At 37.7% G+C, this 21,509-nt stretch overlaps 1 protein-coding gene across 1 annotated transcript; it reads left to right on the forward strand.

Annotated features, from left to right (window-relative positions):
* Positions 1-213: 213 nt before the first annotated feature.
* Positions 214-21,285, forward strand: LOC109411429 (glutamic acid-rich protein). The gene is made up of 2 exons (XM_019684943.3): positions 214-472; positions 20,438-21,285. The coding sequence occupies exon 2, from the start codon at positions 20,439-20,441 to the stop codon at positions 21,135-21,137; it is 699 nt and encodes a 232-aa protein (XP_019540488.3). The 5' UTR covers positions 214-472; position 20,438; the 3' UTR covers positions 21,138-21,285.
* The last annotated feature ends 224 nt before the right edge of the window (positions 21,286-21,509 follow it).

Here is a 21,509-nt window from a genome sequence, read left to right on the forward strand (position 1 = left end):
ATCAAATGCAGTTGTCTTAACCGACGGACCGACCGGGCGGCGGCGATAGGGCTCACAGATGAGGCGGTGGGGCCAGGCGGGTAAAGGGCTAGTGACAAAATAAGTTTTATCTCGCACAACTCTGAGCATTGTGAGTATCTCAACAACAACAACAAAAAAAAGCCATTGTTTCAATGTATAAATACAAAGCCACGTTGCTCCGGTTGGATCATAAACAGTTTGGTTTTTGCAACCGCACCAGCAAGTGTTCGCGTGCCTTGGCGGAGAAAAGTTTTGCCTGGATCTTGTGTCCGAAGTAGTCCCGGGGACGACGGTGACCAGAAAGGATAAGAGGAACCAGGAAAAAGCTAAATTCCGACGCCAATTGAGTGCAGAACTTGGCCAAGGAAGGACACTGGATAGATAATTAGTGTCCCCTCCAGTCTTCCCTCCCCCATCATCGTCGACCAGAAGGCGAACAAAGAATAGCAGTGTAAGTGTTTTTAATTGTCTGCCCTCCGGGGTGAGATGTAAAGTGGATCTGGACTCGAAAAGCCAAGAAGAGAACTTTAGCAGGACTGGATGGACTGTGGGATGCGTTGTTGGAATGCCGCCTTCGGGATGTGATGTGTTACGAATTGTGTCACAATAGTTAGTTGGATTGGTTCGTAGAGTATTGGTGTGAAAAGTTTATCTTGTGTAATGGGTGGTACAAGAACACGTGCTAATGATAACAGAAAACCCTCGTAGAAAATTGATAGTTTCAGTTGCTATGTAGAAACCAATAAATCTCTGTTTGAGTTTCTTCTACAGATAGTTTTAAATCAATTATATTTCTTGTAAAATGTTGAATTCAAATATTCATTACTTATCAATCGTCCTTTGTCTATAACAGGCCAGGCCTCAAGCCTGATCTTGGTCACTGTGACGAATCCAGTGATCCTTATAAGGTAGTGTTGTCAGTATAGCTACATTTATTGTCTCGAATAAAAATCCCGAAATGTTCAACGTTTAGCCAAAACTTTTCAAGAATTTCTTCAGAACGTGTTCTTGTAGAACACCTGGTGGAAATTTTAGTTAACGGATTACCTGAAGAGTTTTCAGGTTTTTTTTTTTCAATTGACGTAATCTGTAGTCTGAGAAAAGTGCCAAGAAGAGAACTTTTGCTGGATTAAATAATCTCATCAATTAAGCATAATGGGGATTTTTTTTTATTACCGAACAGGTTTGGGCCGAAGGGTCTCCGATTTCAATGAAAATTTCACCAGAGCTAGAGGTCGTGGATATATGATCAAATTTAGAATTCAAAAAAATCATAGTGGACTATTTTCCAGAAAAACGCTAGATGAAATTTCACAATTTTCCCAAATTTTTCAAAATACCCCAAACTTCAAAAAATCATATCACAAAAACTATGCATCGTAGAACAAATTTTTTTTTGTGAAATCGACGCCAAATTATCTCAGCAATCCGATAAAAATACATTGAGAAAAAAGTTTCTCGGAAAACTTTTGACCATAGAGAAAAAATACCTAAAAATGCTGATAAAAGTACCGTCTGTATCATAGATTATTTTGAACAAAATTTTTCCTAGCGCAGAAATTAATGTTCTTCATTTTGTTCTTTGACGCCAAAATGGAATCTCTTACCGTTTTAGAGATATAGCCAAAAAACCAACGGCCAGTCGCTATATTTTCATAGGAAGCCATCAACAAAAGCGGCCGTTCACTTGTTGCAACATATTTGCTTTGCGGCGAGCAAATGACATACGCTAATTGCAACGTAATTTTGACACTAACGTGAATCGGAGTGCACTGACAGCAAATATATGGCACTTTAGTGCCTTTTAAATGCAACAACTTTTCAAATTTTGAAATTAATGGATTTGTAACTAGCAAGCGTTGCAAATAACAAGTTTACAACGAGCAAATGCATATTTCAACGTATTTTTTTTTTTCAATCAAAGCAATCATATGCCGTTAGAGATGAGTGGATATCAGGTAACTATAAGGTCTCTACACATGTAAAGCTTTATTTTGTTTTTATAGAGTTTTTGTTGCTTAATTGATCATTGGTATGTGGATTCTTCTATACACCATAAAGAGACATTTTCCACTCAATATTTAATAAATAGCATGGTCTGTGCATAATGTGTTTGTATAATGTGCTTTAGAAAAAACACTAATTTAAAACTTACCCGGAACTTTAAAAGATATATACCATGGATGAGAGGAACAAACATGTACTCTCTGGAGCGGATCTGGCGTGATGGTTACAGCTCGTGACTGTCACGCCGAGGACCTGGGATCGAATCCCACTCCCGACATACGAAGGGAAGTAAAGTGTGGGTCCCGAGATGAACTAGCCTATGGCTAAAAATCTCGTTAATACAGATAATAAAATAAACATGTACTAATTAATACGGGCAACAAATTAAAGTTTACCATACATAGAACTTCTTAACGCGCTAATAAAACATTGTTGCTTCAAACCAAGCTTTTCCTGTTCTAAGGAGCGACACAATTCCAACAGAGACGATAATAATATTCAGCAATGGTTAGCAAAGATTAATACCGAGCTCTGTATAGAGCTACTGAGTTGACAACAGTTGAGACAGCACGGTACGCTGGAGGATCGATCATTACCGTTAAAGAAGTTTTGACATTGATTAATAGAAAAACCACTGAAATGTAAGATCAATTATTTCATCACTTTTTTCTAACTAACAATTTGTTGTCAAAAAGACTTCATCAGTTTTGAGAACGAGCATGACAAACCCATACTACTACCCATAATATATTCGAATCAACCAATAAGTCGGTGCACGGTTCGAATGATTAAAATATTGTCTAAAACTGTTTAATGCTCTAAGATGTCAAGTAAATGTTTAATTTCAAGAAATCCTCTAACGTCCTCATTTTCATTCACAGACTGTGCATTTACGAAGCTTCATGGGTCAATATTGGATCCTTAACTATCTATATCTTTTGAAAATTTCTAGAATGCTTTCGTTATTTCTGAATGAAGCAAAAGAATTATAATCAAAAAATACTACACAACTATGCATTTTTGTTACTCACACAGTTAAAAATGATATATCATTTAACCTGTAACAAAAGGACCTCGTCGTATCGCACACATTTTTCCATCAGTTTATAAATTTACAGCTTGCTCTCAGTATGAAGCTTGCGTTCAACATTCCATACAAGAAATTGTTTGATGTAAAATTAAGTTAAATAAAATAGAAATTCGTATGCAATTTTTTTTTCGTTAGGTATAATTTCAAATATTTTGCTGAGTAGTAACCATTGTCCGTTAAAAGTTTTCTTTGTTTTCATTGTTTTCTTAAATTGAAATGGAAAACATATAAAGCATGAGTGCTATAAGTAATTTTACGCTCACCGGTGGCATTAGCTCGTTGTTAACTTGTTATTTGAAACACATTTTAGTTAGAAACCCGATCATTGCCAAACATGGCTATTTAATGCATTCAAAAGGCACTCAAGTGCTATATATGTGCTGTCAGTGCACTCCGATGCACGTTAGTGTCAAAGTTACGTTACAATTAGCGTATGTCATTTGCTCGTTGCAAAGCAAACATGTTGCAACAGGTGAACGGCCGCTTTTGTTGATGGCTTCCTATGAAAACTAGCGACTGGCCGTTGGTTTTTTGGCTATATCTCTAAAACGGTAAGAGATTCCATTTTGGCGTCAAAGAACGAAATGAAGAACATTAATTTCTGCGCTAGGAAAAAATTTGTTCAAAATAATCTATGATACAGGCGGTACTTTTATCAGCATTTCTAGACGTTTTTTCTCTATGGTGAAAAATTTTCTGAGAAACTTTTTTCTCAATGTATTTTTATCGGATTGCTGAGGTAATTTGGCGTCGATTTTACAAAAAAAAGTTTGTTCTACGGTGTATAGTTTTTGAGATACGATTTTTTGAAGTTTGGGATGTTTTACAAAATTTTGAAAAACCGTGAAATTTCATCTTGTGATTCCCGGAAAAATAGTCGACTATGATTTTTTTGAATTCCATATATGGTCATATATCCACGACCTCTAGCTCTGGTGAAATTTTCATTGAAATCGGAGACCCTTCGGCCCAAAGTGTTCGATCATAAAAAAAATCCCCTAATGCATTTATTAAAAATATCGTTTGCTAACTCTTTGGTCGAAATATTTCTAAATTTCCTCTACCACTACTAAGGGAGCGTTTTCCCTAGTTAGTTGCATCGGTTGGTGTAAAAATTTTGTCTTTTGTAATGCAACACAAGTGAAGTGGTTTTGAAGAATACGTGTAGTAGTGACAGAAACTCTCACAGAGTGATAGCACAGACAAACAGACATACTAGTCCAATCGAAATCTTCAAACGATTTAACGGTCATTTTGAAAATAAAGTGTGGTTCAGACTGTGCTCGCATGTGTCATGGTGACGCTGCTGTGCCTACATCACCTCTCAATTTTGAAGAGAAATGAACGCGACGCCGATCAATGTTTACATAAAATGACTCAATGATGAACCTTCATTCATGTTTTTTGAATGGATGACACCACGGGGGAGTCGTCACCTGCAAAATTGTTACATCGAGCCGAGGGAAACAACACCTGCAAATGAATGCTTCGGACTGAGCATTATAGAGGGTGCTAGTGAGATGCAAAACGATGTTTTTGAAGCAATTTCTAAGTAATATGTCTGTTTGTCTGTGGTGATAGTTGACGCGCATGCATTTCAGGTCGAAGACCTGGGGGTGGAATTCCACTCCCGACAAACTCACAACATGTGAGTTCTTGCTTCGGAAAGGAAAAAAAACGTGAATCACGTTATCAAAAACCCTTCTTTAAATTGTTATAGTTACAGCTTTTTGTCCATTTTTTTAAATTTTTCGGATGATGGAATAGACAAATCCATGTACCGTCGTGCGGGGCTACTTTTGAAATGCGGGGCTACTTTGGACACTTTAGAATATGGATTTTTTGAATTCAAAATATGGTTCAAATCTGTTTGATGTCTTTGGGACTATTATGACGAAATATTTTCCCCTTCATTTGGTTGAATTTGTTTTTCAAACAAATCTTTTATTGCTTGTCAGGAGGCGAAAAACCATCGAATAAATCATAAAAATATACATAACGTATCAGAACATTTGCTTTGTAAGCATCGTTGCTACAGTTCATAAATTTCAAAGGGTTGATCAGTTCGTTCAAGAAGTATCAACGTAGCATATGCAATCGAATATTTGTATCGATATACCTTATAAATGACCGTTTCACCTAAATAAAGGATTGATGGTCCCATTTTAAAGGTTGTCTATACTACAATATCACGCTGCTCATAATACCAAAGGTAGCACAGAACCACCTAAAAACGCATATATTTATTGAAATCATGTATGATATAGTACACCTGAACCCAAGGGGCCTGCAACTCTAAACTTTCCAATGAATTTACTATTTGTCTCACTCTACTATTGCGTAGTATTTCTAGTATCACTGAAAGTTTAGAATCTAAGTAGCAGTTGCTATCGTGGTTGTTATGGACTTTGTTATGGACATCCTACTAGCTCTGTTTGCTGCAACCAAATGTCAGCAGCTTAGCTCTCACTTGGTTAGTTCTAATTAGTTCAGCATAGATTCTAATATATATCTATTAGAATTACGGTAAGTAACAGTACAATGCGATGCAGATACAATTATGCATTTGAATAATTGTACAATTCATTTTTTAGTCGCCTTTCTGTGAAACAGTTCAGACCTTCTACGTATTCTGGCTGTCAAAGCGGAACATCTGGAGAAAGGATTTTGCAATGCTGGGGATCAACATTGAAACTGCGTTCCGGTATCTTCTGTAAGCCTTGAGACGTTTCAACAGGATCAGGTGTCTAGGAAAATCTGAAAGTACAAACCTTCCCAGCGTGATTCTTCGAGCAATCCTCCCAGCGAGGCGACACTGCCTATACATAAAAGATCTGCATGAAGGAATTGTTTAAATTTCAAAACCTTTAGATGTTAACATACCTTGACTGGAAGGAAATGAGGCATTGAAACCATTTTTGAGAAATGAGAAGAAGGCAAACTACGGGATTGCTCAAATTCGAGGATCAAACGGTGGACCTGCTATGAAAGCTTAGCTAACGAAAATTGTCTATGGATTAGGTGATTGCGGAGAGCAGTAATTGGAAAACGAATGTTTCAAAACTGTAATGTATGATATTTCATAAAGAAATTGTTTTTCATTGATTTCGCATTTTTATTTAGTAAAACGAACGAAATAAACATTTTATTTTGGTCAATGCGTGTGTTTTTTTTAACAAGCGTAGGTCTCACGGTTAAAATGCCTCACTTGTGCTCACCCAGTACACCGAGTATAACGGTTAAGACTGGATATAGACGTATTGCTGAGGGTAGTGACGATAATACCCCAAATCTTGCTTTAAATGGTAACGAATACTCTATCAAAACACCGCGCTGTTGGTAATTGACGTAAAACTGTCAATCCACTCCCTAGGCTAACAAGCGGCGATCATCATGAACCGGACGCAGAACGCGTATTCACTACTCAATCTGCAATGGACAAGAGATTAGATAAGAATAGATGCTCTCACATTTGGTTCACACATTTGGTTGATCACAGGCAGCTTTCAACGCAAATGTTCATAAGGCTTCTGAATTCTATAAAACTGTAAATTGGAGGGTAACGTCAGCGTTCCCATGCAGTTTTCGTCTAAGGCACTACTGTCCTGTGAAAATGCTATTTGCACACAGTTATAATTATTGAGATTCAGATTCGGTGACATTTGTTTCATTTTGATTCTTCATCTCAGCAGCCTGCTTGCTTGGATTGTGATTTTTGGTTAGTATTTCTTAGTATTTCCTAGTATTTAAGTATACTAGAAGAAGTTTAGAGTTGCAGGCCCCTTGCCTGAACCTCGTTTTACGTCCACTATTGGCTTAGCGAAATAAAATTCTACTGCCAAAATAATAAAATAGACATTTTTATATTTTTGTACACTTCTCCCAATCACGGAGATGTTTTAAAAAATATAAAAATGTTGAGTTTGCTCATTTTCTTGGCGGCAGAATTTTTTGTCGCTAAGTCATGCATGGACGTAAAAAAAGGACAAGGTGTATACTACAGTACTGGTACAAAGTAGTATTCTAAATAAACCTGGAATTTTAACTGCAGTTTTGTTTTAATTACGAATGTCCAAAGTAGCTCCCCTCCGGTTCTATTTGAGATGTGTCCGATTGAAGTATGGACAACTTTTTTTGTTTATTGATGGATTTAGTTAAAATTTTGCATGCATCCTTCAAACATACTTACGATTATTATGTGTAAAAAATGTGAAAATCCATTACTTTGGGAGTTATAATGTCATAAAGTTGAAAAACCATGAAAAAGTGTACGAAGCCCCACACGACGGTACTTTTTTTTTGATAATAGAAAGCCATATAGTGTAATATTAGATATTCTGAAAGTGTATTATATTGTATATCCTCTTAAAACTATGCATTGTATTGCATTTTTGGGTGTGCCGTGGTGTATTTTGTATTCATAGTTTTTCTAGAATCCTTATATCAAAATTAAAAATGTGTCTTGTATGGGGAAATTTGACCATTTATTTTCCAAAAATCATATCTCAAAAACTAAAAAATGTACATCTTTGATATTTCTTATGTGTTAAGCAGAGTTTACTAAATTTTCTGATAAAAATATAGAATTAGGGTACCCCTGAAGTTTCGAGACCATGAGAATATGAAAAGATATAGATAAACGCACTAAACATATGGTAGTTCTAGGCCTACTGGCGACGGAGATAGTCGAGTGACTTCGTAGCTTGAAGGAATAGAAGCGCCCGTCTAGCGAATTGGGAGTCGTGAGTTCGAGTCTCACCGGAGTACGTGGATTTCTTTTCATAATTCAAATCTCAATTTGTTCATCGAGCACATGTTCTGTTGTGCACATTAGGGTGGCCCACACTTATATGAAAAACAAAAATTTCGAAAAATGTTAAGTCTTACCTCCAAAATCAGTTGTTTTGGACTCCCAGAAGCTACGTTCAAAATTTGAGCGACATCGGTTGAGCCTAAAGCGCTTGAAAATGTATGTAGAAATTTTAAGTTTTCGAATTTTGCCGCTAGGTGGCGCTGTAAGCATTCAATAAATAAACCCTTTGATATTATTATAGGTGACTATACGCCAAAGAACTTTGTGGAAGACCGCGAAGTGATCCGACGGCTGTGAAAAAAGTTATACCCTAGGAAATGTGAAAAAAATTACACTTAAAAACCTTGATTTTTAGGACCACCCTATCTGAATATTGGTCACCCTAATGACGAAATAAAAAAATACGGGTCTAATTATTTTCGAAGAACTACGAACCTACCAAGTTTCACAACAATCGGAGCTGCAGTATATCGTTTTTCTATGGAATGGGTCCATAGTAACTTAAAATTTTTGTCTGGTATGGCTTTGCCTGGTGAGACAGCAGCTAACTGACCAATTACTTGTAATTTTTTTAAAAAATTGGCAATTATTGGTAATAATTGCTTTTGAACTGTTTATTATTGTGTTCAAAATATTTTATTCCAAAGGATGATTTATCGCTTGAATCTTGGAGGTATTCCTGGAAGAATCCTCCACGGCGTCTAAAATTCTGTAGAAAAAAAATACAAAAGTGCTTGCTAAACTTTTCATTATTTCCCTGCAAGTTCTTGAAGATATTCTTAATCATTTTTTTTTCGAAGTTTAGATGAATTGTAGCAATTTCTAGCGCAATGTCGATATTGAGGTTCAACTTATCGAATTTATAACTAATCCCAGAGCTGTTGAAGCGTTTTCTAGTGAAACCCTTGAAAGAATTTTAGGCAGAAAATAAGAATTTCTGTGCGTATTTTTTTTTTAACCTTCTCCGGGCATTAAAAAAATGTTACGAATCATGCATCTTAAGTGCCCCACACAATGCATACGTTTGCGTGTGCGTGACAGTAGTTTGACACATTTCCCATGGGAAAACTGTAAAAAAAACGCAAACCTCGACGGAACGGACACTATGTGCTCCAGGCTTTATTTGATAGATAATTTCGTCAAGAATGTATTTATTTGTTGAAACAGTGTCGTTGGTGAAAAGATATCAACAAATCACTTTTCCATGTTTTACGATAGTGACCCCAGACTTTTGGCCGACACATTATTTTGAGCGGTGACCCCAAACTTTTGGTCGATGACATCAAGGATTAATTTTCTTAAAAACTTTTTTTCTAGATTTTTCAGCTAAGTTCTGTGAAAAACAGTTGAAAGCTTATAGAAAATGGGTTATATTACCGCTCTCATCTTAAAATTTGGTCGACCCAATTTCCAGCGACACTGCCGTAAGTTAATATTCATTTTTTAGAAAATTTGGCAACTTTGGGTGAAGTTTACATACAATTTTTTTTGAAAAGGTTTCTTTTAAATCATGTTCAAAGTTTCTTTGACTTATTATCTTTTGAATGAGACCTAGGGTTTTGAAATCGGACGCAAATTGGCGAAGATATGGGCCTAAAAAAATGACATGTTTTTGAGGGGGTGATCCCAAACTTTTGATCGGGAGTGTATATCTCGTGTTCTGAACATCTTTGAATGATACTATCTTGGGAAAAGTTAGTCAGCAAACTGAGAGCGTTCACATGGAATACAAATTAGTTCGAGAATCACTCACTCTGTGGCGCTAGTGCACTTGAGAGCTTCCAGTTCAGTCTGGACGTCGTATATCTCACGTTCTTGACCACTTAGAAGGATACTGTCTTCGGCAAAGTAAGACTAAGAGCTTTCACATAGAAAAAAATTTAGTTCAAGAATCACTCAGTACGTGGCGCTTTCAGTTTAGTCTTTACGTCGTATATTTCGCGTTCAGGACCAATTAGAAAGATACTGTCTCAGTCATATTTGCTCATGGGACTGAAAACTTTTGCATAAAAACAATCTAGTTTGAGATTCACTCACTACCTGGCGCTTGTATTGCTAAAAGCTTCCAGTTTAACCTTATCTACGTGAATCTCGGCTTCTGGACATAATTGCTTCGAAAGTTCTCTCCGCAGATTCTTTGTTATTATTTTTGCATTTATTTTTCAATCCATAATTCCTTTAGGTATTTGTTCTGCAATTAATGGAAATGCATTACAAAATTCCGTCGAGAATTTTCTTTGATAAATACTTTTCAAATTTCTTCCTGCAATTTCTTATTTTTTTTCTGCAGTTCCGTCGGCAAATTTATTGTGATATTACCTAGCACTTCCTTTGCTAATTTCTTCTTCGATTTCTTTAGAAATCACACAGTAAATTCCTTTGGAAATGATCAAGAAATTCCTTCAAGGTTTTTAGGAAACTTCATTTGAAAATGCTTTCGGAAGTGCCTTCGACAACTTATTTGGTATTCTTTTTGGAAATTTCCAAGGAAATTTCTTTTGCAACGGAATTTACATCGGGATTCTCTTGTGAAATTTTAGTAGCAACTCCTTTGAAAAGTCATTTGGTTATTCCTTTGGGGTGCCATCACCTATTTCAACATTTAAACGTATTTAAAAATTGCTTTCTGAAACATTCTGGCAATTTTTTGATGTTTGATGATTTTCTTGAAAACACCTTAATTTTTGGAAATTATTTAGGTAATTCCTTTGAGATTTTCTCCGGCCACACCATTGCTTTTTTTTTTCAATTCGTTAGAGAAAATATAACTGTATTTCCAAAGTAATAACAAACGAAATTCTGTAAGGATTTTCTAAAGGAGTTTCCAATACTGGAAGAATACTGAAAAAATTAGAAAAAATCAAATTTGCAAAGAGCTGTTGAAAGAATTACTGAAGTAATTGTCAACTAAATTTCCAAAGGGATTGCAGATGAAACTTCCAACGAAATTGATAAAGAAAATCCCGCAAGAGTTACCTGATAAATTTGCACAACGTCTTCAGCCAGAAACGGCAGACTGAATATAACTTTTACTAGACAACGGATAACATGTAAGACTGTAAGACATCCAGTTGATCAATGAAGAATTTTCCGTTTGGCGAAATTTTTCTTCTGACCGGAATGAGAATCGAACCCACAATCCGTGGCTTGCAATACGCCTAAAAGGCTGACGTTACTAACAGTACGGTATTTTTAAATATAATAACCTAAATAAATTTCCAATATTACTGCTGAGAAGTTTCGAAAGAGTTATCAAACAAAATTCCAAAGGAATTACCGAAATAGTTTCCGAAAAATTGTCCAAGAAAACCCAAAAAAAACTTATATGAAGTTTTAGATCAAATCCAATAAAAATAGCTGACAGGATTTCCAAAGAATTTTGCCGTAAAAATTCCACCAAAAAGAAATTCGAAATATTTTCACAGGGTAACTTTTAGGAAAATCGCCAAATAGATTTGCAAATTACAAAAAAATTTAAAAATTTAAATTAAATACCCAATCGAGGCAAAGATGTTCCCAGAAAAAAATGTTGAAAAAATTCCCATACCAATAACCGTTGGATTTTCCAAACAAATTGTAAAAAACAAAAAGAACTTTCAAATAGGATTCCCATAAAAAGTTCTGTAGAAAAAATTTCCAAAAAAGTTCACAAAGCCATTGCCGAAGCATTTGCTACATAAATTGAAGTTCCCAAGGGAATTTGGAAAGCTTTTTTGCCACAAAATTGTTTTAGGAAATTTCCAACGAAGTTCCTAAAAAAATCTTGAAAACTTCCACCAAAGAAATTGCGAGTTCAATTGTCCACACAATAGCTGAGACAGTTTCCAAAAGAATTGCCAAACAATTTCAAAAATAATGTAGCAGGTTTAAAAAAATGCCAAAGAAATTCCCGAAGGAACTTTCAAAGTAATTTAAGAACCGATTTTCAAAGAAATACCTTTAGGAGTTGCTGCACAGGTATCCAAAGTTATAACTGAACAAAAAAGAGATTTCCGAATAAACTACAGAGAAGATGCTTGACGCTGAGATCAAACTGACAGCTCTAAAGAACACAAGTGCCACGCACGCTATGTCTGAACCAGCAGATTTTAAAAATGGAATGTACATCGGGTTTCTTTCCATAAAACATCAGTATTCAAGCTATATTTTCATTTGCACAAGGTTTCAAAATATTCTATCGAAGAAATTTTGATTTTTCCATCTTTTTGACTGTTTTTCATACAAATTTGCTTGGAATCCTCATTTTCAGTCAATTTCTCTCCCATACAAAATGTATGGAAAAATTTTCACCGATAGAATATTTTGAAACCTTCTGCAAATGAAAACATAGCTTGAATACTGATGTTTTATGGAAAGAAACCCGATGTGATGTACATTCAATTTTTATAATCTGCTGGTTCAGACATAGCATGCCACGTTGAGATACACAACGATTATATCAAGCTTTCAGCTTCTAAGAACAATACACCCCAAATATTTTTTGTTGAAATTTGTCGAGTTGAAAGTTTTGGCAAAATATTTGTGAAAAATTCTGCAAGGTTTGCTGATTTGTTCAGTAAAATCTACTGATCATCATCAACGTTTTGCTGTAACTCAGCAAATTTTGCCGTAAGTTCAGTAAAAAAGGCTGAATCTTTCAGCTCAGCAAAATTTGGCTGGTCTTGGAGTGGTCCAGTACAGGGTGCGGCAGGAAAAAATGCGAAAAGTTCATGGCGCTATCACACGTTAAATATGGGATATATATGACTATTTTTTCAAGACAGTGTATCAGTCAGCGTCTATATTCTAGCACTATAAAATAAAAATGAACATATTTGATTTTTAACATGTGATAATGCAAGTCTTAAAAGTGGGTATCGATAAACTGCGCGCCCAATGGTCATAGGAGAAAATAACTAAAATAGTAAAAAATAGCTTTAATTCGATGAACAAACAGGCCAAACTATTCCAAAGCCATGTAGTTTCACATACCAGATGAAATAAGCACATGTATTTTATGATATTGTAGAGAATATTAAAAATGTTGTTTCATTTCATATGAAATTTACACAGGTCGCGTACATTTTAGTGGTTTGAAAATTCTGATTGTCTTCAGCTTGGAAAGGTCAGTGACCAAAATGTTTTTTTTTTTTTAAACTTTTCAGAAAATCAGCCTGTTAGAGATCATGGAACGTTCAAACATAAATTGGTTAACGTTAAATGGTCAAAAATGAGGCTTGAAGTTGAAAAACACTTTCGCATTTTTTCCTGCCGCATACTGTACACGAGATATACGACGTTCAGACTGAACTGGAAACTCAATTCTCGAACTAAGTTGTTTTCCATGCGAAAGCTCTTTGAGTTCTGAGCGACATAGCCGAAAACAGTATAGTTCTAAGTTTTCCAGGATGCGAGATATACGACATTCAGACAGAACTGAAGGCTCAAAAGAGCACTAGCGCCACGCAGTGAGTGATTTAAGAACTAAATTGTTTCCTATGTGAAAGTTTTTAGTCTTCTGGGCAACTTTGCTGAAGACAGTATTCTTCTTAGTGGTCCAGAACGCGAGATATTCCACAACTACTGGCAAAATGTAGTGCTATCCCCCATGTCCGACATGGTGCCCTGTGTAGCAGATTCCCGGTGGCCAATGTTCCCGGAACCACTGTTTCAACATAACGTAACTTTTTTTGTGGCGCCATTTGGTTTCACCTCAAGAAAAATTAGTTTTTCAAATCCTCGTTTCTGCCAAATATAAAAATTCAAAAAGTTTCATTACGATAAGTTGATTAACAAAAGAGACATTGTTTACGCATATTTCATTCATTATTAGCGAATTAGCAAGAATCTACTGTCATCAAAGTGCATTCTGTATTGTGGTCATGGATTGCGATGTTTTTACTCACACTTTGTATTATATACGGCATTATTACTGTACAAAGAACTCAGAAACCATTATCCTCTATATTGAATAGCCTTCTTCTTATACAACAAGCCTTAAATCATATATAAGATGTCCAGTAACTAGTTTGAGATCAGTATCAATCCATTAGTATCAGTATCAAAGGTCAAGGGTAACATACCAACCGTCCGTGCATCATTATTCCGTGAACTGTTACAGATTGTAAAATACCATGAAGTGAAATTAAGCCAATAAATCAGTTAGTTATTAGATGAAGTTCAGCGTTTGAAGATTTAGTCTCATCTCGCATAATTCTGGCACTAAGAAACCCCATCGCCCTTATGTGCGCATACATAAAAATGGTCCTTCGAGCCGTTATTGCTTGAAATCGCGTTTTGGGTCATAATGACCCTAATGCACGACGAAGGTTAAAAATGAATTCTACTGAAAACAAATAAAAAGGAAGAAATCATTGACATTTCTTGCTAGTCGAAAAATACAATCTGGAAATGTTCTCTTAAAAATCTTTAGCGTCATAGTTTTCTTCATAGTTTTTACTAGAAGTTTTTCCCAGATTTTTTTCAGAATTCGTTAGACAGAACTTTTGGAGGAATAGGCAAAACGCAACTGGATTCCAGCTAAGTTTGCTAGAGAAAAATTTCGAAGCAATTCTCTAGACCGAGCAATTCCTGAAACAAATCTTGATTGAAGTAGAGAGTAGTACTTTTTCAAGAAACTTTGTAAATAATGTTCACTTTTTGAAAGAACTTACATAATAATTTGATTTTTTGAGTTCCTTTTTAGTTAAATTTATATCTTATAAGGTGACGTATTTCGGGTACTATCGGCAGGTTTGCTCTCTTCGTCAAGGTTTTTTTTTTCAGCAAAATTGCTCGAAACTTGGTCGTATAATTCAGCTTGCATGGGAAAGATGTGACGCCAAGTTTGAGTTCAATAGGTTTCATAAAAAAACTCCCATGACGAAGAGAACAAAACTGTCGAGAATACGTAAATTCCCCTATAATATATTTATAAGTTTCCTTCAAGGTTTTCACCAAATCAATTGTGCTGAGATTTTCCGAGAATGATTTAGGATTTTTTAGACAAATGTCTCTAGAAATATATAGTGTATCATCCTTATACATAATTACACTGGTATCTCAGGTAGATTCCTAGCGTAACTAACAAACGTAACTAACCCATATTGTAACTTATGATGAATGGCGCGTTCAAAATCTCGAAATAATTGCAGAAGAATTCTTGAATACGGCATATTTTTTAACTTAGGAAGAATACCAAAGCTGTGGATAGAATTTATTGGATGCTTTCGACTGTGATTGCTGTTTTCAGTCTTCTAAGCAGCTAAATCGATTATTGCAACGTCATTCCGGCGTTTTGATATACCTATATCATCTTCTTCAATAATTCAGATGCTTCGTTTTGTTGTTGGTGTGCGTGTCTTGCAAACCTTCAAAAAAGTTGAGGATAGAGCAATCGCATTTTAAATCGGATGCTGATAATTCTGTATTTCTTTTTTTTTTTATCTAGTTCATTTATTTGGGGCTCAATCGCGTATAATGCTTTACGGAGCCGAAGATCTTTCTTTGTACTTAATAGTATACACTATACATAGTAATAACTTTTTAATGATATCTGTTAGTAATGGGTGGAAGCCAGGGTACTCGTGGCAGCTCGAGGTTAGAAGGTCACATTTTGAGGGATGGACAGGGTAAGGATTGGGCCAAAGGTTTCACTGCTGCTCATCCGGGGGTAAATCGCATCTTGCTAGCGAATTCGGTGCCTTGTGGTGTTGGTACCAACTTGTTGTGGAACTTGGTCTTCCGGATGGCCAGGAGTAGCTTGGTAACACAAAGAGGACAAAACAGAGAAAAAAAAAACTGGAGAAGAAAACACAAGCGAATTAAACTTTTATACCAGCAGAGCGAAGAAAGTCGAAAATACATCCCATATATGTGACATCGCGGGTCCCCAACACATCTCTCACAAGAACAAAGGGTTGTCTACCTCGGGCCTCAAGGGTATCCAAAAGTAGTGCTCTGGAGGCGTCATTATCCGGGCATTGCCAAACTACGTGGTCGATGTCATCATAACCGGAACCGCACTTAGTACAAACATTGCTCAACGCGAGGTTAATCCTGTGTAAATGCGCGTCTAGCGAGTAATGGTTGGACATAAGTCTTGACATCACGCGAATGAAATTGCGACTTACATCCAAACCATACCACCACACTCGCAAAGAAACATTAGGAATAATGGAATGTAACCACCGTCCCAGCTGGCCATCTCGCCAATCATTTTGCCAACTTTGAAGAGAACTCTGGCGAACAAAATGGAAAAATTCATCATGTGAAATTCTTCTATCATAGATCTCACCTTCCTGTGCGCCCACCTTTGCGAGAGAGTCCGCCTTCTCATTGCCATAAATTGAGCAATGTGAGGGGACCCATACAAAGGTAATCTTGTAGGATCTTTCGACCAGTGCACCCATCTCCCTTATTTTTGTAAGAAAGTAAGATGGATGTTTTACAGGTTTCATCGACCGGAGTGCCTCAATCGAACTAAGGCTATCCGAGAAGATGAAGAAATGGTCTACGGGCATGTTGGAAATCATCCCCAAAGCGAAATTGATTGCTGCCAGCTCAGCAACATAAACCGAACAAGGTTCCTGAAGTTTGCGGAAGGCGGTGAAATTTTCATTGAAGACACCGAAACCAGTGGATCCATTTATGCGAGACCCATCAGTGAAGAATCTCTTACAGGAATTGACATTTTGGTACTTTTCGTTAAAAATGCGAGGAATAGATAGACATCGAAGTTGATCTGGTATTCCATGAATAGCTTGTTTCATGGACAGATCGTATTTAACAGAGGAACTGTCATTAGTGAAGTGTACACGGGGAGGATTATAACTTGGTAGGCTTATGTCAGATGACATGTAGAACAGATAGATTCTCATGAATTTTGATTGAGTGTTCAGACTGAGCATTTCTTCGAAGTTTTCAATGACAAGTGTGTTGCTCACTCCACACTTGATAAGTAACCTTAGCGAGAGCTCCCAGAATCGGTTCTGGAGAGGTTTCACCCCTGCCAGGACCTCTAGGCTCGCATTATGCGTTGAGTGCATACAACCGAGAGCAATACGCAAACAACGGTATTGAATTCGTTCCAACTTTATTAGGTGGCAGTTTGCTGCTGAGTGGAAGCAGAAAGAGCCATACTCGAGAACAGAGAGAATAGTCGTTTTGTAAAGTTTTATGAGGTCTTCCGGGTGAGCACCCCACCATGTTCCGGTAATTGTGCGTAGAAAATTGATCCTTTGTTGACATTTTTGCACCAAATACTTGATTTGGGTACCCCAAGTGCCTTTTGAATCAAACCAGACCCCAAGGTATTTCGAAGTCAAAGACTGGTCGATTTCTATTCCCAAAAGATTGAGTTTCAGTTGGGCTGGGTTCCGCTTTCTAGAAAACACAACCAATTGAGTTTTTTGCAGAGCAAACTCGATCCCCAAATCTCTTGCCCAGATTGACAGATTATTTAGAGAATTTTGCAATGGTCTTTGCAACATTTCTGCATGTGGGCCTTTTAGAGAAACCACAGCATCATCTGCAAGTTGTCTTAGCGTGCATTGTCCTTCCAAGCAACTATCAATGTCTTTCACGTAAAAATTATAAAGCAAGGGACTTAAACATGAGCCTTGGGGTAGGCCCATGTAACTAATTCTGGAAGTTGTCAGTTGTCCGAGATTGAAGCTCATATGTTTTTCTGACAACAAATTATACAAGAAATTATTTAAAATTCCTGGAAGTCCACTATTGTGCAGTTTTTCTGACAATATTCCTATGGAAACTGAATCAAAGGCGCCCTTAATATCCAAGAAAACTGAAGCCAGTTGCTCCTTTTCCGCAAAGGCCAGTTGAATATCTGTTGAAAGCAACGCTAGACAATCGTTTGTTCCTTTGCCCTTGCGAAACCCGAACTGTGTATTTGAAAGCAAATCATTCGATTCAACCCAATGGTCGAGTCGTGATAGGATCATTTTTTCTAACAATTTCCTTAAACATGATAACATAGCAATTGGGCGGTATGAATTATGATCAGACGCTGGTTTACCAGGCTTTTGAATAGCTATTACTTTGACCTGTCTCCATTCTGGCGGAACAATGTTATTCTCCATCAATGAGTTGAACAGGTCCAGTAATCGTCTTTTCGCGATATCTGGGAGATTTTTGAGAAGATTGAACTTGATCATATCGCGTCCCGGAGCGGAATTGTTTGATGAAAGAAGAGCCATAGAAAATTCCAGCATAGTGAATGGTCTGTCCAGAGAACCGTCTCCTGAGGATGTTTCCCAAGAAATCGGTTGTGCTGGGACTGAGTCTGGGCAGACCTTTTTCGCGAAGCTAAATATCCAACGGTTGGAGTATTCGTCACTCTCATTAGAAGAAGAGCGGTTTCGCATGTTGCGAGCCACTCTCCAAAGCGTTGTCATTGAAGTTTCTCTAGAGAGGCCCTCAATGAAGTGTCGCCAATAACTACGCTTCTTCGCTTTCAGCAGGTTCTTCAGCTGTCTTTCGAGCTTAGCATACTCTTGAAAAAGATCTGAAGTACCATGCCTACGAAAAGCTTTGAAAGCATCAGATTTTTTAAGATACAACTGGGTGCAATCATCATCCCAGCCTAGTGTGGCGGGTCTTCTTTTGAAAGTTGCACTTGGAACTCGTCGTTTTTGTGATTCTAATGCACTCTTGTATATCAGTTCTGATAGGAATCGGTATTCATCCAAAGGTGGGAGGGGGTTGAATGATTCGATGCCAAAGATACCGCTTCTGCATATTTTTGCCAATCGATATTCCTTGTGAGGTCAAAAGGAACCTGAATTGGTTGGTCTGACCTTTCACTATTATGCTTTATGGTGGTTATAATGGGCAAGTGATCACTACCATGAGGATCCTCGATTACCTTCCACAAGCAATCGAATGATAGTGAACTTGACCCCAGTGATAGGTCGAGACGACTTTCTTTGCCGTCAGATGCAATACGTGTCACTTCACCTGTATTTAAAATGTTCAAATTGAAATCGTCGCACAAATCATAGAAAATGGCCGCTCTATTATCGTCACATGGTTCGCCCCACCCTGTACCATGTGCGTTCATATCACCCAGAATTAAAACTGGATGTGATAGTGCAGCAACCGCATTCCAAAGATGACGGCGGTTAATTGAAATTCTTGGAGGAATGTAAACGGAAGCTACGCAAAGTTCTTTACCCTTTACGTTTATTTGGCAAGCGACGATTTCTACGCCAGGATGAGTCGCGATTGGAATTCTATAAAATGAGTAAGTCTTTTTGATCCCCAAAAGAACCCCTCCATAATGGTCATCTCGATCCTGGCGTATAATGTTAAAATCGTGGAAGTTGAGTTCATCTTCAGAAGAAAGCCATGTTTCACAAAGGGCAAATATATCACAGTCAGAGTTGTGAATCAAAAACTTAAACAGGTCTAATTTAGGTTTTAGACTATGACAGTTCCACTGTAGCACAGTGATCATATCTTGTACCTCACTTGATGAATTATCCATCGAAAGATATGATCGCAGCAAGGAGGGGCCATGATTGTGTCAGATTCCGAAGATATTCTTCTACTGTAGGTATAAACATATCAATAATGCCTCTAAATGTTTCTGGAAGGCTGAGGGCATTATATAAGCGATCCACGAGAACCCTAAAAGTAAACAGTCCTCGCTTGGGACTAGGAGGCTTGCTTGAAGTGCGAGGAACTTTGGTAGCTTTTTTCTTGCTACCTTGTCGAATATTTGTCTTTGAAGTGTATTTAACAGGCGGAGACGGGGATGACAGATTCTTGCTACAACATGGATCTGAAGCTAAAGGAACCTGATTATTCGGAGTTTTTAAATTTACCCCGCCTCCTTTGACATTAGGCAAACTTTTGAGGGAAGACTTCAAAAAGACCTTTCGGCGCAATCCCGGGGAAGATGATGACTTCCTTTTTCCAGGTGCGTGTACCTCCGATAGAGATCCACCCTCATCAGTTTCGCCATCGTCCTGATCATCGGAAGACAACTCCTGATAGGGATTTTCAACTGGGACAGCTGATTCAGACACGGAATCTGGTGTTTTAAAAGATTTCACCATCTCCGCATATGTCTGTTTGGAGCGCCTTATGATAGAGCGACTCTCATTTCGAATGCGTCTTTTGTAAGCCGGGCAAACTTGCAAGTCATGTGGATCTCCACCACAGTAGCTACATTTTTCCGCTTCCTGTGTGCAAGAGTCCTCCAAATGAGCTTGGTTGCATTTGCCACAACGGGGCTTGTTGTCGCAAAAGCTATCACTGTGACCAAACTGCTTGCATTTGGTACAATTAAAAACCTTCGGCCTAAAAAGATGCACTGGGTAAAAACCACCATCGATTACAACAAATTCCGGGAGGACGGAACCTGGAAAAGTAATTCTGTATTTCTACATGCTCAAATATAAAATCGCCATTTTTGGCGGACCCATCTATTATTTCTCACTACGACAAATGATATAACATGTGGATCAACTATTCAAAAAAAAAACGTTTCTTCTTGTTTATAGCATGAAACACTTCTGGATGCTGGGCTTGTTGGCTCTGATGCTTCTAGTATCGTTCACATCGGCCAACAAAAAGGAAGAAGGCTTCGAGGAAAGTGGAGGCAGCGAACAAGGCGAAGAGCACCACGGCAAGAAAGGTGAAAAGGAGGACAAGGGCTACAAATCGAAACACGGTGTAGAAAAGAAAGAAAAGGGCGATCACGCCAAGGAGGAACACGAATCTCACTACGGTGAAGAGGGTGGCCACAAGAAGGAAAGTCACGACGAGGGTGACGAGTACAAGAAACACCACGAGGAGAAGAAGGGCTCCAAGCATGGAAAGCAGGGTCACAAAAAGGGCCACAAGAAGGGTTCGAAGACCACGGGTTACCACAAGAAGTCGCACAAGGACGATTACCACAAGGAGCACAAGTTCTACGATGATCACCACAAGGAGGGCAAGCACAAGAAGTACGGAGATTTCAACGAGCATCACTCGAAGAAGGCCGAGGACCACAAGAAGGGCGATCACCACGAGTCGGCCCACAAGGAGGACCACTACTCGAAAAAGGGCCACTCGGACAAGGGCCACCACGATGAGGACCACAAGGGCTGGAAGAAGAAGCACGGCCACGAGTCGCACTACTCGCATAAGGACGATTATGGCAAGAAGGGTGGCAAGAGCGGTGGCAGCGAGCATGGATTCAAGAAGGGTGGTCATTAAGGGAAGGAAGTGCGGTGCTGGCCGTGAATACTTGGCTGTTTTGTGATTTACATATATCGTATGAAAGTTTTGTTTTTGTATATAAGTAGTTTTTGTCAATCAATTAGTTTTTATAGGATTTGTATCGAATATAATCCTTATATACACATATTTTAAAAATAAACGTCGTTTCATTGCGTCGAAAGAAATTACCAACCTCAGCAACAAGCTCAACGCAAACAAATCCATGGCATTTGATTCGGACTGCTGATAGCAAATAACAATCTCCACAGTGATTCAGCGTTCTAATCTTGTCTTGTCTCTCTTTGAAGTAGTGACGTTTTATTCGGCTTGTTTTTGGAGGAGACTTTTTCGTCACACATAAGCACGTTT

This window comes from Aedes albopictus, chromosome 3, assembly GCF_035046485.1.
Source record: "Aedes albopictus strain Foshan chromosome 3, AalbF5, whole genome shotgun sequence".
Classification (NCBI taxonomy): Eukaryota; Metazoa; Arthropoda; class Insecta; order Diptera; family Culicidae; genus Aedes; species Aedes albopictus.

What these genes read in the sequence shown, in the direction of transcription:
- LOC109411429 (XM_019684943.3), top strand. Translation starts at nt 20,439, where the DNA reads ATGAAACACTTCTGGATGCTGGGCTTGTTGGCTCTGATGCTTCTAGTA.